The sequence below is a fragment of the Pongo pygmaeus genome, chromosome 8, assembly GCF_028885625.2.
Source record: "Pongo pygmaeus isolate AG05252 chromosome 8, NHGRI_mPonPyg2-v2.0_pri, whole genome shotgun sequence".
NCBI classification, from domain to species: Eukaryota; Metazoa; Chordata; class Mammalia; order Primates; family Hominidae; genus Pongo; species Pongo pygmaeus.
Window position 1 is genome coordinate 68,355,227 of NC_072381.2, and position 17,170 is coordinate 68,372,396.

Here is a 17,170-nt window from a genome sequence, read left to right on the forward strand (position 1 = left end):
TGAGACCCTGTCTCCAAAAAAAGAAAAGAAAAGAAAGAAAAGACAATGAATGCTTGAGTTAAAACCCTAAATCCTAAACCCTAATTCTTGCTTCAAATTGGAAAATATATATATACTTTTTCCCTCACTATTGCTTCTAACAAAATAAATATAAATTAAAAATTTAGATGTCTATCTTTAATCATGGTAAACTGGCAATCAAAGGTTCAAGCACCTAAAACTGTGAGTGATATTTTCCCCACAGTTGGTAAAACTGTATATTCCACAACATATGGAATTCTACTGAAAGCTTTCATTGGCATTTTGCCTTGTTGAATAAAAGTTAGAAGCTATGCTTAGACATTTTTTTTTTAAATCAACACTGCCTTTTCATTAGACTAACGTTTAAAATATGACTTAAAATCATGGGAAAATATAGTAATGATAAAATCTAACACTCATAAAGCTCTTAGCTCTGTGTCAGGAATAGCTATAAACATTTTACTGAACTAATTTAACGCACACAACAACAACATTATCAGCCAGGTACTATGTTTAGCTTTGTTTTACACAGGAGGATCGTGAGAAATGGAGATTAAATAACTTCCCCAATGTTACCTATCTCGAAGTTGTCAACAATGGAATTTAAAAACAAGGAGTTTAATGCTTAACCATTATACTACTGTACTGCTTCCCAAAATTTTTATCATGTGCTGATTATCATATGCTGATTTATCTAGTATCTATATCTAAAGTGTGACTTTGGTATTTGCTAACTCATACTACCGCATTTTGCCAAAGATGGCTATTCTGCTCATTTGCAAAAGATCAAAACTAATAGAGAATTCTACATCCATGTTTATTTTTTTATTTACACTTACATATTCTGTATAATCCTGTGCTGGGCTGTGCAGGATTATCCCCATCCGCACCCCAGGACTCTGTGCCTAGATTTTTTTCACTCAGAGAACACGAATTAGATGGTCCTTTTGCATGTAATGCCCTGTGTTAAGCAATTATTTACAGCTACTTTCCTAATTGGCAGTTAAATTTCACCAAGATTCAACCACAGCCTGATATATATTTCTCCAAAGAAGCTTAAAACAGTTTTTGCTCGGAGCAGAAAATGGCCTTCCTATTTGTTTATTCAACAAATACTTTACTCCACAAGGCAAGATCCTACTATATGCTAAGCACCATGATGGACACTAAAAATTCAGAGACAAACATAGCAGAGCCAATATTTGCCCCTGAGGCTCTGGTGGGGAGAGATGTTAAACAGTGAATAATCACACAAATAATTAATTACAATTGTGATAAGCATAATAAGGAAAAAATATAGAAAGTACATGATAGGCCTAACCTAGCTTAGAGGTAGTCAGGGAAAGTGTCCCTGAAAAATGGACATGTACTATGAAGACTGAGAATTAGTAGAAATTATCCAAGTAAAGAAGTACAGAAGAGTACATCAGGCAGAAGGAAAGCCAACAGGAAGCACTGTGCTTTGGAGGAAACAAAAACCCAGTGAGTCTGGGCAGCCACAAGCAGAAAGCAGCTGAGGCCAATGCTCAAAGGTCTCTTCCTAACTAGGTGGCCCACCACCTCCTCACTCCTCTCATACCATACCAGTTTCGATCTGCTGCTGGCCCACTGTGTGTGTGTCACTCTTCCCCCACGTCACTACCACTTAACATCTTCTCCATGACTCCAAAGAAGAAAAACCACTGTATTTGTAGTAGTTAACACACGACTCTTTAAGAAGAATATATAAATTCTGCAATAATTATATTGGTGGAGAAAATGTGAATAAATCTTTTTTTAAGATTATTGATTTCATCTGTGTTTTAGGCAACTTGAGGCTAGAGACCATATCTTATATATCCCAACACCTAGCAATGTGCATAGCTGGAGTTTGACAAGTAATTTTACTATTTGGGGAGAATTGTAGAATGAGAAATTTAAGTGTTGCTGATCTACATTTTTTCTTATATAAGATTTACTAGCCTATTCATATATCCTTATCTATTTTAATTGCAAGAATAAAAACATGTTATCCACTTGGTAGATAAAAGAGGAGCCAGTTCTCCAGGGATGGAAAGAGGACAAAGAGAAGGCTGGAAACACAAGGAAGCTATATAACAAAGGTCCCTCAACTCTCAACTCTAACAACTGTGCCATTTCTTTCTTCACAGAAAGCTTACTCATGGGAATAACTTAAGCTTATTTCAAAAGAAGGAATGACTTTGACTTGGATGGTGACCAGCTGTGGTAAGAAGTGCAGTGAAATTCAGCCACTTTCCCCTTAAAAGTCATTCAACTGGAAATTTTATCAGTGGGAAATTCTCTAAGGGCCAAAGACTCTATTTTCTGCAGCTTAACAACATTTGTAAAACATTCTGAGTTCTAAGATTCACCACCTCTCTCCTCTATACACACACCCCACACTTATGCCAATCTAGTGTGCTAACTTCTGATAGAAGTGACATGGAATTTTTTGGAATCTAAAAGTTCAAAATATGTACCCAACACAATATAGTATCATTTATGAATCTTTGTTTCTCTTTAAGACTATAAATATTTGATACATAGCAACATTTGAGGGCAGGAAAAGAGAAACATCATGCCTTCCAGTGGAGGCAAGAGATAATCAGCTATCCTTATTATCATAAAATAACCTAAAATGACTAGCTGGTATATTAAATATCAGAACATAACACACTTAATTGAAGAACTACGATGAGCAGGGGACTATGGTAAACACAGAACCAATAATATGAAGAATAAAACCCAGTCCTTGCCCTCCAGAAACCAACAGTCTAAAGGGAGACACCCTAGGAGAGTAGGGAGGAGAAGAGGAAGAAAATTTGATATGAAATCCATCATCCAAGGACTGATGATCCAGTGTATGAGGATACAGAATCTACAGATTTACCAAGGACTTGAAAGAAGGCAGTGAGTTCCCCATTTCCTATGTCTAATTATACAAGTTCCTTTTTACCCAACACTCTATCCCACTCTACCTCTTTGCATACATGCAACGTACATACTTAATTTAATCAATGGTTATTTGACCCCATGTCTTTTTTTTTTTTTTTTAGACAGAGTTTCACTCTTGTTGCCCACGCTGGAGTGCAATGGCGCAGCTAACTGCAACCTCTGCCTCCTGGGTTCAAACGATTCTCCTGCCTCAGCCTCCCAAGTAGCTGGGATTACAGGCACCTGCCACCATGCCCAGCCAATTTTTTGAATTTTTAGTAGAGATGGGGTTTCACCATGGTGGCCAGGCTGGTCTCCAACTCCTGACCTCAGGTGATCCACCCACCTCAGCATCCCACAGTGCTGGGATTACAGGCGTGAGCCACCATGCCCAGCCCCCATGTCTTAATAAGTATGTTGAGACCAGAAGTTCTTTCAGGATGAGGTTCATTATCTTGAAGTTATTTCATTTCATATTTTCTGAAGCAGCAGTTTCCTATCTAGAGCACAGCTCCCCAAATGGCAGAGAAAGTCTTGGGGTATTTTAAGACAGTGGGTTTCCTCACCTTGGTTTGAAAATTCATGAGCAGGAAAGTGAACTAGAGATGGGTTTTGTTTTTGTTTGGTTTTTTTTTTTAAACGGTGAAAAGAATAAGAGCTGGTCCATCTATATACAGTTAAATTTGTATTTATACCCAGAGAAACATAAATTGGTTTGGAGTAACAAGAAAAAAGGATGTAAATCAAGTTCAAGTAGACAGAAGTGAAAAAGGCTGAGAAATACTGAGAGAAGATTGCAAATAAAGATAGATTTTCGAAAGTTTCAACAATAAAAATGCATTGCTTTGTAACAAGAAAAATTATTCTTTCAGGCTATATGAAGACACAGCATGATAAAAAGTGATTACTAATAGTATACTGTTCAATAGTATAATTTTTTAGTGCAATATGAAAACTAAAATACTTTAATTATGATAAAAATACAAAAGAACAAAATTCCCTACTTACATATTCTCAACTTCCTTCCCTAATAAATCTGTTTTTAACTTGTTAAGAAGAAAAAGGTAGGCTGGTGCAGTGGCTCACAGCCTGTAATCCCAACACTTTGGGAATCCGAGGCAGATGGATCACTTGAAGTCAGGAGTTTGAGACCTGCCTGGCCAACATGGTAAAACTCTGTCTCTACTAAAAATACAAAAAATTAGCCAGGTGTGTGGTGCATGCTTGTAATCTCAGCTACTTGGGAGGCTGAAGAGGGAGGATCACTTGAACCCAGGAGGCAGAGGTTGCAGTGAGCTGAGATCTCACCACTGCACTCCAGGCTGGGCAACAGAGCAAGACTCCATCTCAAAAAAGTAAAGAAAAATTAAAAAAAGAAAAAGGTGGCTGGGCGCGGTTCACGCCTGTAATCCTAACACTTTGGGAGGCTGAGGGGGTGGTTCATTTGAGGCCAGGAGTTCAAGACCAGCCTGGCCAATAGGTGAAACCCCATCTCTACTAAAAATACAAAAATTAGCCAGGTGTGGTGACACATGCCTGTAGTCCCAGCTACTTGGGAGGCTGAAACAGGAGAATTGCTTGAACCCGTGAGGTGGAGGTTGCAGTGAGTCAAGATCATGCCATAGCCTGGGCAACAGAGTTGAGACTCTGTCTCAAAATAATAATAATAATAATAATAAATAAATAAATAAGGTAAGACGGCTTTCCTTTCCATAACAATTCCCAATAGAAACAAAATTAAAGCCGGGTGCGGTGGCTCACGCCTGTAATCCCAGCACTTTGGGAGGCTGAGGCAGGCAGATCACGAGGTCAGGAGATCGAGACTATCCTGGCTAACATGGTGAAACTCCATCTCTACTAAAATTACAAAAAAATTAGCCGGGCGTGGTGGCAGGCGCCTGTAGTCCCAGCTACTCGGGAGGCTGAGGCGGGAGAATGGCGCGAACCCGGGAGGCGGAGCTTGCAGTGAGCCGAGATCGCGCCACTGCACTCCAGCCTGGGCAACAAAGCGAGACTCCGTTTCAAAAAAAATAAAAAATAAAAAACAGAATTAAATACTAAAATGGCTGGGGGGAAAAAAAAAAGCAACAGCCACCTAGACAATTTGAAAATTATGTTACCTGAACTTATGTGGCCCACTATATTCAAACATATACTGCAAGACCTCTACAGATCCAAGGTACAAGGAAAAGAAAGACACATGAAAGCTTTCAATGGGAGGTCCTTCCTCCAATATATCAAATTTCTTCTCTATCTTTCAGTCGTATTACAGACTTGAATTTTCCTCCCCCAAAAGTTAACGCTGAAGGATTTACATTATATAGCACTGAAAGTTGTTGAAGCTTAAAAATGCCAAAGCAGAAGTTTGTTTTTTATTCTACTCCTATCTATATGGAAAGGTTTAAGGGCTGACCTGCCTGAGAGCAACAAGAACTGACTGAATGGACCTTCCTCATCAAGAATTCTGACCAAATAGCATATTCTAGAAAGAAACCTCTACAAAGAAAGCAGCTAATCTCTGATATTTGCTCATTAAAGACTGCTACTTCTTTTGATACTGCCCTAATGCTGGTTTATTATGTAAAAATACACCCCACTGTCAGAACCATGACCTAAAGGTTTAATGAAAAGGCTGGGCCCAAATCAGCCAGAAAGCAAAAAAGCAGCAGATCAACTTTGTGATATCTTTGTCTCTTGCCATATGGTTCAGGGAAATAAAGATCCTTTAATAAGGAATTCTGACTCATAGTATGAGACTACATTGTAACCAGCAGGGCTCCAAATAATATATCAACATCTGGTCTAAATCATTAAATTTTAAAAAGGCACTCCCAAGAAGAGAATGCAAAATCCCAACGCCACTTTCAGATAGAAGGCAACATACTCTCACGTTATGAATTTAGTAAGTGATCTGCATAGCTGAAATGACTCTGAAACAGAAAAACTACAACCCAAAATAGCCTGAACACTTTTGTTATCTCAAACAATGGGCAGTTAGCCATTCATTCCTCTCTCTTAGTATATATTTCACTTGTTTCAGTCAAAGCCCATTATAAATTCCATGAGATGGCTCAAATTTGGCTATACCAGATATTTGAAAGCTGGGGATGGGAAATATTCATTGTACAATAATTCCTAATACTATATGTTATAAATAAAAATAAATGCTATGCATATGTTCACTTAATTTAAAAATTTAGGCCGGGCGCGGTGGCTCATGCCTATCCCAGCACTTTGGGAAGCTAAGGTGGGTAGATCACCTGAGGTCAGGACTTCAAGACCAGACTGGACAACATGGTGAAACCCCATCTCTACTAAAAATACAAAAAATTAGCTGTCCGTGGTAGTGGGTGCCTGTAATCCCAGCTACTTGGGAGGCTGAGGCAGGAGAATCACTTGAACCCAGGAGACAGAGGTTGCAGTGGGCGGAGATTGTGCCACTGCACTCCAGCCTGGGCAACAAGAGTGAAACTCCATCTCAAAAAAAAATTTTGGCTGAGCAAAGTGGCTCATGCCTGTAATCCCAGCACTTTGGGAGGCCAAGGCAGGTGGATCACTTGAGGTCAGGAGGTTGAGACCAACCTGACCAACAAGGTAAAACCCTGTCTCTACTAAAAATACAAAAATTAGCTGGGTGTGGTGGCGCATGCCTGTAATCCCAGGTACTCAGGAGTCTGAGGCAGGAGAATCACTTGAACCCAGGAGGCGGAGGTTGCAGTAAGCCAAGATTGTCCCACTGCACTCCAGCCTGAGCAACAGAGCGAAACTCCGTCTCAAAAAAAAGTATATTGCATACCTATAATCCGGACAGGCATATCATCCCTGCCACTGAGGAACCTACAACTTAGTAAGATGACAAACACTGAACAAGTATGAGTGTAATAACAGAGCATCTCCATGCTATGCTGAACTATAGGCTGCGGATAATGAGGATATTCCTATCCTACCCATTTCCTAAGGGTGTAGTGAAAGACTGGGAAGTTGTCAGAAGGCTCTTAAAATGACAATCCTGGCCAGGCACACTGGCTCACATCTGTAATCGCAGCACTTTGGGAGGCCAAGGCAGGTGGATTACTTGAGCCCAGGAGTTCAAGAACAGCCTGGGCAACATGGCAAAACCCCATTTGGATATTTGTTTAAATACTACTAAAAATACAAAAATAGTTGGGCATGATGGTGTAAGCCTGTAGTCCCAACTACTCGGGAGGCTGCGGTGGGAGGATCAATGCCCAGTAGGTCGATGCTGCAGTGAGCCCAGATTGTGCCACTGCACTCCAGCCTGGGCAGCAGAGCAAGACCCTGTCTCAAAATAAATAAATAGAAATAAAATGACTATATATAAAACATAAACACTTCATAACTATATAAATGATGAGTCATTAAATAAGTACGGGTTAAATACCCCTTATCTGAAATGCTTCAGATCAGAAGTATCTCATATTTCACATTTTTTTGGATTTGGGAATTTTTGCATATATATCATAAGCTATATTGGAGATAGGACCAAAGGTTAAACCCAAAATTCATTTATGTTTCACATACACCTTATACACATAGCATGAAGGTAATTTTACATAATAGTTGTAATAATCTGTGCATGAAACAAAGTTTTGACTTCTACCCATCGTATGAGGTCAGATGTGGAATTTTCCACGAGTGGCATCATGTCAATACTCAGAAAGTCAGATTTTGGAGCATTTCAGATTTCAGATTTTCAGATTAGAGATACTCAACCTGTATATGAAATAACCAGGCTAGTTTGTTTTTAAACAAATATCTAAGAAATAGTAAAATTCAAATGAGTCCTATAAAAGTAGTTTGTCCTACTGTTGTCCTTACTCCAGGACTGTAACAGGAGGACCCAATCTAAGCTACTGTTGCTGATACCAGAGGACTTTTGCCCTCTTACTTTGCCCATTTAGAGTTATACCAGCTCTATTTATAAAACAGCTTTGGAAAAACCCAATTTTCCACTGTGTGGATGTAAACAAACATTTAAGTTGTGGTTCCATTAAAATTTAAACATAGCTGTAGCCCTGCATATCCTTGAGTTCCACATCTATGGATTCAACCAACTGGAGATCAAAAATATACAAATAAAAATAAAACTAGGCCGGGCACAGTGGCTCACACCTGTAATCCCAGCACTTTGGGAGGCCAAGGCGAGCGGATCACCTGAGGTCAGGAGTTCAAGAGCAGCCTGGCTAACAAGGTGAAACCCCATCTCTACTAAAAATACAAAAATTAGCCAGGCATTATGGTGGGTGCCTGTAATCCCAGCTACTCAGGAGGCTGAGGTGAGAGAATCTCTTGAACCTGGGAGGCAGAGGTTGCAGTGAGCCGAGATCGTGCAATTGCACTCCAGCCTGGATGAAAGAGCAAGACTCTGTCTCAAAAAAATAAATAAATAAAAATAAAAATAAAAAACAATACAACAATAAAAATAAAAATTCAAAAAACAGTATTACTATAACACTTACATCATATTAGGTATTACAGTATAAGTAATCTAGAGATGACAAGTATACAGGAGGATGTGCATAGGTTATATTCAAATACCACACCACTTTATATAAGTAACTTGAGTATCTGCAGATTTTGGTATCCGAGGGGGGGTCCTGCAACCAATCCCCCATGGATACCGACGGATAACTGCCCATCTCCAAAAATCTTCTGTTCTCTCAGCCACATGAGTAAATGTTAAAAATGATTGGAACAAAATATATACCTGTCTCTGGCTGGGTGCAGTGGCTCATACCTGTAATCCCAGCACTTTGGGAGGCCAAGGTGGGTGGATAACATGAGGTCAGGAGTTTGAGACTAGCCTGGCCAACATGGTGAAACCCCATCTCTACTAAAAATACAAAAAATTAGCCAGACATGGTGGCACACGACTGTAATTCCAGCTACTCAGGAGGCTGAGACAGGAAAATCGCTTGAACCTGGGAGGCAGAGGTTGCCGTGAGCCAAGATCGCACCACTGCACTCCAGCCTGGGCAACAGAGCGAGACTGCATCTCAAAAAAGAAAAAAAAGAAAAATATCTATATCTATATATAGATAGAGATATCTGTCTCATTCTTACCTCTCTTTTGATGTAGGAACAGCTTTACAAATGAAAGTTCATGATTCCCCAAGGAATCTACAAAGTTATTTTAAATATGATTTCATTCTAATAGGTTTCAAGCTAAGCAGTCACATATACCACAAAAACTCTTCATCTGTTTTGCAGGCATACTTTTGTGTTGATCTGTATCTACTCTAATTTCTCAAAAAAGAAATGCTGTGGGTCAGGCGCAGTGGCTCACATCTGTAACCGCAGCACTTTGGGAGGCCGAGGAGGGTGGATGGCCTGAGGTCAGGAAATCAAGACCACCCTGGCCAACATGGTGAAACCTAGTGTCCACTAAAAATACAAAAATTAGCCGGGCATGGTGGCGCATGCCTGTAATCCCAGCTACTCGGGAAGCTGAGACAGGAGAATCACTTGAACCCAGGAGGCGGAGGTTGCAGTGAGTCGAGATCGCACCACTGCACTCCAGCCTGGGCAACAGAGTGAGACTCCCTCTCAAAAAAAGAAAAGAAAAGAAATGCTACGAAATTGGGTGTGGCTATGAAACAAGCTTACCTTCACATCATTCTTCTCATATAGGCCATTCATGCAGGCTATGCTAAAGCCAGGCTCTAAACAGATACTGTTGCCAAACCCAGGACAAATGGAACTTCTATGACTAACAGCATTCCTGTTGCTTCTGATTCTAGGTGGGAAACCTCCCCTGATATTTAACAACTTTGCTCTAAGTAGATGTGGAATGGTGGTGTGAAAAAAAGAGGATCTGGAACAACAGACCACAGTTCAAGTCCAGGTTAACTAGGTGTGCCACTGTGGGCAGGTTACTTAATTTATCTGAACTAAAGTATCCTCCCTCATCTGTAAAACAGAGACCACCACTATACCTACCCACAGATTGCCATGAGATTATAAATATTAAAGTATTTTATGAGCTATAAATGATCACATAAATATTCTTTTTATTTACTCTATTTTTTCCTTAGCATAGGAATTATATATTAATTTTCAAAAATTGGAAAATACAGAAAAATATTAAGAAGAAAAAAATCACCCACCCAAACATTGTTATTTACTTAACTGAAATAAAGTCTAATATCAACCAAATTTTAAAGCAAAAATATTTTCAGATGTTAATACTGATAATTACAAATCACAAAATTAACTGCTGATCTCCTTTTAAGACCAGAGTAGGCTGGACACAGTGGCTCATGCCTATAATCCCAGCACTTTGGGAGGCTGAGGCAGGAGTATTGTTTGAGGCCAGGAGTTCAAGACCAGCCTTGGAAATATAGTGAAACCCTATCTCTACAAAAAAAATTTTAAATTAGCCAGGCGTGGAGGTGCACCCCTGTAGTCCCAGCTACTAAGGAGGCTGAGGTAGGAGGATCTGTTGGGTCCAGGAGTTCGAGGCTGCAGTGAGCTATGATCACACCACTGTACTCCAGCCTGGGCGACAGAGCAAGACTCCATCTCTAAACAACAACAAAACAAGAGCAGAGCAGTCTTTCCCATTTATCAGTGTAAAGTGAAGATAATACTGCTATTTGTCCCAGAGCTGGTCCCAAGAGCATATGATTTACGAGTGAGGCCCATAAAAGTCAAGGCCACAAAAAACTCCTAAAATAAATATTTCATGAGCCCAAGGAGTACTTACAACACATGCTCTCAGATGCAATGGAGAAAGCAAAGTATCTGAAGCCCCATTAACAAAACTGGCATGACTGTAATGTCACATCACAGACTGACACATTTCTATGGGCCATTTTAATGAAAACAAGAAAAATTTATATACCATGCTACAAAGTACTCAGTCTAAGACTTGTGACTTTTTCACACTGCCTGCTGAATCCAAGCCTTCTTAGAATTTCTTGTGCCCCTCACCTATTTTTCCTTTCTCACCCTTCCCTTGACTACCTCCTCTTCCTTGTTTCATTATTGAATTGGACTCACTCTCTGTGTTTAAAACTGCCTTAAATAGAGTTTTAAGTGGTACATGCCTGTAATCCCTGCTACCTGGGAGGCTGAGGCAGGAGAATCACTTGAACCCGGGAGGCAGAAGTTGCAGTGAGCTGAGGTCACGCCACTGCACTCCAGCTTGGGCTACAGAGTGAGACTCTATCTCAAAATAAATAAATACTCCCACCCTACCCCCTCCCTAACCGTGGAGTAAAAGTGATGACCCAGTTGCAAATTTTATATATATATATATATATCAGTGACCAGACCACTTTGCTTAGCAAATATACATGAAATTACAAATCCTAATGAGTCCTGCCCCCATAAAAGTAAGTAATGTCTTTCTTTTTTTTCTGAGACAGTCTCCCTCTGTCGCCAGGCTGGAGTGCAGTGGCAAGATCTCAGCTCAGTGCAACCTCCACCTCCCGGGTTCAGGTGATTCTCCTGCCTCCGCCTCCCGAGTAGCTGGGACTACAGGCGCGTGCCATCATGCCCAGTTAATTTTTGTATTTTTAGTAGAGACAAGGTTTCACCATGTTGGCCAGGATGGTCTCCATCCCTTGACCTCATGATCGGCCCACCTCGGCCTCCCAAAGTGCTGGGATTACAGGCATGAGCCACCACGCTTGGCCAAGTAATACCTTTCTTACCACATCTCTAAATATTCAAATCCCATCTGTCTTTAAGACCCAACTCAATGTTATATCCTCCATGAAGCCTTCCCTGATTCTCCAATCAAAAGTAATCTCATCTTCCTCTGACTTTCCATCATACTCTGTTTCCTCAGTGCCACTTAAGACTTCCAATTCAGCCAGGCGTGATGGCTCATGCCTGTAATCCCAGCACTTTGGAAGGCCGAGGCAGGCGGATAACCTGAGGTCAGGAGTTCAAGACCAGCCTGACCAACATGGAGAAACCCCGTCTCTACTAAAAATACAAAATTAGCCGGGCGTGGTGGCACATGCCTGTAATCCCAGCTACTAGGGAGGCTGAGGCAGGAGAATCACTTGAACCTGGGAGGCGGAGGTTGCAGTGAGCCAAGATCATGCCACTGCACTCCAACCTAGGCAATAAGAGCGAAACTCCATCTCAGAAAAAAAAAAACTTCCAATTCAGTATCATACTGATTGTGCCAGGCATCACACTTATTGCTTTGACATTTGAAGGGGTCTCAATAAATACCTGCTTGATAAGTGAATGACTATGTACAACAATTGAGAATTTCATCTTCATCTAGTAAATTTTAATTATGGAAATATCTGAAAGTCATTTAGGCTCAAGAACAGTAAATGAAGTAGTTGAGCTCAAGAATGCCTACTTCAGTCAAAATGTTCATTTTCTTGACCAAAATAAGACTAATTTGGCATACGTATGTAAATAATCTGAAAGAAATTCCCAAAGAAAAGCACTGGAATAAGGATATAACCTCCCAAAGTAACTCCCAAGAAATACTCACCCAGATTACATAAATTCCAGAAGATTTGTTCTAAAATCAGTTTCATTATTTTACCGTAATACCATGTTTCTTTTCTAGCAAATTCAGAGTTCAATTATCCAGTTCTATTATTTCTTCTTCTAATATATTTCTGATTAATTCCTTTTCCATTTTCCCTGCCACTCCCAAGTCCAGGCCTTCATTTTCTTCATAACCAACCAATTTTAAAAGCTTCCCAATTTGTCTCCCTTCCCATAGTTCCTTCAACAATATTTATTGAGTGATCCTATGTGCCAATTTTGAGGGCAGGAACTGAGGACCATGTAAAGAAATATCAGACCAGGCACAGTAGCTTACAACTGTGATCCAGCACTTTGAGAGGCCAAGGCGGGAGGATTGCTTGAGCCCAGGGATTCGAGACTAGCCTGGGCAACATACAGACCCTGTCTCTATTTAAAATCAAAATAAAATTTTTTAAAAAGAGAGGAATATCAGACAAGGCCTGACCTCCAGGAACAATCTTGAAGCATGTACAGAATCCACATATTTAACGGTCACAATTGGCACGGAGAATGTGAAGCAATGGGTGGGTCCTCTGGCCTCCCCAAAACACACTATACTATTCTCACACACCATTCTCATGCAGTCTTTCTCACACACTATTCTCATCCTCCTTCCCCTCCTGCTCTCTTTGTTCATCCTTTTGGATAAGGCCTATGTTACACTGCCCATATGTCACGCACCAACTTCATCTCCAATTTCTCTCCAACTTGTCTCCTGAACTGCAATCAAGATAATCTACTTGCTGTAACCTGGAAGTGACTTACTCACAAGTACCTTTGTTCATGATTAACTATTTATCAGCACAATCCTCCCTACTTTGTCTCTGCTAACCCATAGCTACCACCAATCTCAAGTCCCCTCTTTTGTATGTGTTGGAAAGTATATAACTTAACTACATATAATTGTTTTCATTTTATAACCTTATTTCTTTTGTATTTGTCTCACAGTGTGTATTACAGTGTTTCCTAACTAAGGGGGGTATATCACGATCACCTATGGAGCTTCTTAAAAAATACAAAGGCCTGGCCGGGCACGGTGGCACATGCATGTAATCTCAGCACTTTGGGAGGCCGAGGCGGGCAAATCACAAGGTCAAGAGACGGAGAGCATCCTGGCCAACATGGTGAAACCCTGTCTCTACTAAAAATACAAAAATTAGCTGGGCACGGTGGTGCGAACCTGTAGTCCCAGCTACTCGGGAGGCTGAGGCAGGAGAATCGCTTGAACCTGGGAGGAGGACGTTGCAGTGAGCCCAGATCGTGTCAGTGCACTCCAGCCTCGTGACAGAGGAAGACTCCGTCTCAAAAACAAACAAAGGCCTTCAGCTACTTGGGAGGCTGAGGTGGGAGGGTTTTTCTCAGTCCAGGAGATGGAGGCTGCAGTGAGCTATGATCACGCCACTGCACTCCAGCGCCTGCGTGACAGAGCGAGACCCAGGCTCACAAAAAAAAAAAAAAAAAAAGCAAAATACAAAGGCCTTGACCGGTGGGAGCTGGACATCTTTATTTCTAAAAAGCCCCACTGATGATTTTCATGAACACTCTAAGCTGAGAAGCACTGATTTATTGCAGTGTTTTCCATATAGCAGACATTCAGTGCTTATTAATTCATGGCATGGAAGCCCATAAATAACTTTTCTCTAAATAGCCTAACCAGATATCAACCCCTAGACTACACTAGCTCTGTTCCAAGTGCAACATGTGGTTTTAAGATTTCATTTCCTGAAGTACTACATGGAGAGACACTATTACCTTGTCTCTTTACATTGTTTCCTATTTGTTGAAAAATGGAGGCCTGGAATGCAGCCATGTTAGACAACACTACATAAGAATGTACTCTGGAGTGTTCTGTTCAAATTAGTTATAAAAAGAAGAACAATGTACAAGTACACATTGTGAATGAATACAGCATTCTTACTGAATGAATAGATTCTTACTAAAGCTACAGAGAAGAAAGATCAGGAATTTGGTCGGTGGTGTCACCCTGTCTTCGTAGCTACCAGTCTCCTAAATTGCTTGAGACAGTCCAGGGACCCCTGAAGACTGAGGAAGACTTTCAGCTGCTAAAGAGCCTCCAAGTGCACTAAAGTGCTCAAATCAGAAAAGTAACCCAAGCCCCACCCAGACAGACCCACAGTTGCCGCCCAACTGCCCTGACACACACTATTTACACAGCTCAGTGGGGGAGCAGTATGAACTTTTTCCAAAGTTGTTCCTCACAAGCAGGACCAGTCTGAGTCACCCACCCAGGGTGGGAAAGAAAAGTGTGACATTAGCCAGAGGAGTGTTGGGAGACTGGTCTCAGCACCTCTTTTTTTCCCATTTCAGACGTGGGCTCCACCTCTTCCAGGAATCACCTCGGTTATGAGTCACAGCTGTGGGTTACAGGGGTCTGCAGAGCCACCAGGGAAGTTGTGGATGGGGAGCGGATGCCCCAGCCTTCTCTCCGGCAGGGGCGGCAGATCCCAGATTCCACAGGCCTCTCCCAACAGCTCCATCTTGCTTCCTGCCAGGAGGAGGGGCCAAGGAGGGCCCCCGAGTCTAGAAAGGCCCCAGTGGGAGGAGGCCGTTTGACAGCAGGTAAAGCCAGGTGGAAATGTCCACAGGAGGGAATGAAAGGAAGGGCAGCAGGGCTGAGCGGAAGGAAAAACCGGGCTTGTGGTCACGAATGACTGCATAAAGGTGTTAGAGTGCCAGAGGAGTGAGCATAAGTAAAATGCTCAGGAGGGAGGAGGAGGCAACAGAGAGTGAGGCAAGTGAATAAAAGGGCGGAATACAGGGAGCTCTGGGGAGCGGGGGTGGGCGAGGCGGGTCTCAGGGTAAGGGGCAGAAGTATTAGAAAGGAGGACAACGTGGCTCAAATAAGGATCCCTAGAAGAGAAGGCAAAGGATCCGTGGGAAGGCCCGCTCTCCCTCCCCCGCACAGCCAGATCCAGGAGGCCTAAAAAGGCGCTGAGAGCGAGGAAGTCAACGTGGGGGCGAAGCCTGCGCGAGGCAGGGACCCTCGGACATCCCAGCAACTCTCATTTATTGGGTGCCTGCTGTGGGCCACACGCCGCGCGAGGCACTCCCCAAATAATACCTCGCCAGATCTTCATGACAAGCCCGCAAGGCAGCCTTTTTCATGACTGCTCCCATTTTATAGATGAGGACACTGAGACCCGGAGAGGCTCAGGACTCGCTCAAGGTCACAGGGCGGAGAAGAGGCCATTCGAACCCTCGGCGCCTGGCTCCGGAACCCACGCGGAAAGCCACGGCCAGCGAGCCGGCCACAGGCAGCCGCGACGCGGGCCGGGGCCCCGGGGATACCTCCCGCGCCCGCTCCCGCGCCAGGCCCTGCGCGCTCACCCGGACGAGGTTGCTGACGGCCGCCTGCACGGCGGCCACGGGCGCTGTGAGGTCAGGAATGGCTTTGCCGTCCACCTCGCCCTCCTCGTGCATTATCACCAGGTGGGAGATCTGCTGTGCCACCGGCTCCAGGATGCTCTCGATCGTGCGCGTATGAAACACTGGCATCGCGGCGGCGAGCGGGGCGGCGAACCGCGGGCGACAGAGAAGTAGGATCCACGGGATCGGGAACCGGCGAAGAGACAGACTCTGTGCAGCGACTACGGAGTCGGGGCTTCCCTCGGCGTAACCAGCCTCATGGGCTCCCCGCCCCCTCTCGTCGCCGCGCCCAATGGCAGCGCCGCTCAGACCTGGGCCGCCACTCCTACTGGTCCCTTTTCGGCATGCTCCGCCCCAGCCACCGCGCCGCCAAACCCCGCCCCTCCCCCATTCCCAAGGGAGGGGCCTGGGATTGGGGCTGAGCCGCCGGGATTGCTACCGGATTCCCGAGCCCTAACGCCGGGCGCTCCTTATAAGGGCATGGTGGGAGCGGAGCGGGCGGCTGGAGCCGACTGGCCCCGCCCCCGGGCCGCCTCCCGCCTCGGATCTGGGGAGCTCCGCCCCTCTGCAGAATCACCTCAGCGGGGCGGGGTCTCCTCACCTCAGGCGGCGCTGGAGTTTGATGAGACCAAGGGGTCTCCCACGTCCCCTCCTCAACTTTTCCCTTCACACGAAACCCTCAAAATACTCCTTCCATTCCCTCCCAGCAATGCGTGGGAAGGTTTTTAGTAAAAGATTCAAACAGTAGAGGTGCACTGAGAAACAGCAGCGTCCCATTCACGTAAACGCAGACTCCGCCCCCTGCCCTCCTCAGAGACATTCTGTTCAACAGCTGGGTGTGTAGCCTTCTAGACTTGTCTATAGATTCACTTCTACATATATCTTTTCTAAGTAAATGAGATTAGTAAACATTTTCCTGGAACTAGGTATGACTGCCCTTGATTAAAATGCCCTTATCTTTCACTGTTGGTAAAGGTCTACCTCATTCTTCTTAATGACTGCATGATATTCCATTGCATGAAATAAAACTATTTACAGAACCGATTTCCTACTCATGGACTTGGGTTGGGTTCTGGTTTTCACTATTAAAAAACAATTCTGCATGAATTGTACTTGCCCCTGTGCTGTGCATCTGTGTATTTATCTAGGGCAAATGCCTACCAGGAAAGAGAAAAACCCGAAAGTATGTGCATTTTATATTTTGATAGGTAAGACCAAATTATCCAGTTCCCTCACGCTTTGTATAGGACATCTTCCAGGCCGGGCGCGATGGCTCACGCCTGTAATCCCAGCACTTTGGGAG

General features: G+C 43.2%; 1 protein-coding gene across 2 annotated transcripts in view; it reads right to left on the bottom strand.

Annotated features, from left to right (window-relative positions):
• VCL (vinculin) overlaps positions 1-16,904 on the bottom strand; it is a 121,204-nt gene extending 104,300 nt beyond the window's left edge. For both annotated transcript variants that reach the window (XM_054503674.2, XM_054503675.2), the window contains exon 1: positions 15,829-16,904. In XM_054503674.2, the coding sequence (XP_054359649.1) occupies positions 15,829-15,996 (168 nt within the window). In that variant the 5' untranslated portion in view covers positions 15,997-16,904. The remainder of the gene's footprint in view (positions 1-15,828) is intronic.
• Positions 16,905-17,170: the final 266 nt, after the last annotated feature.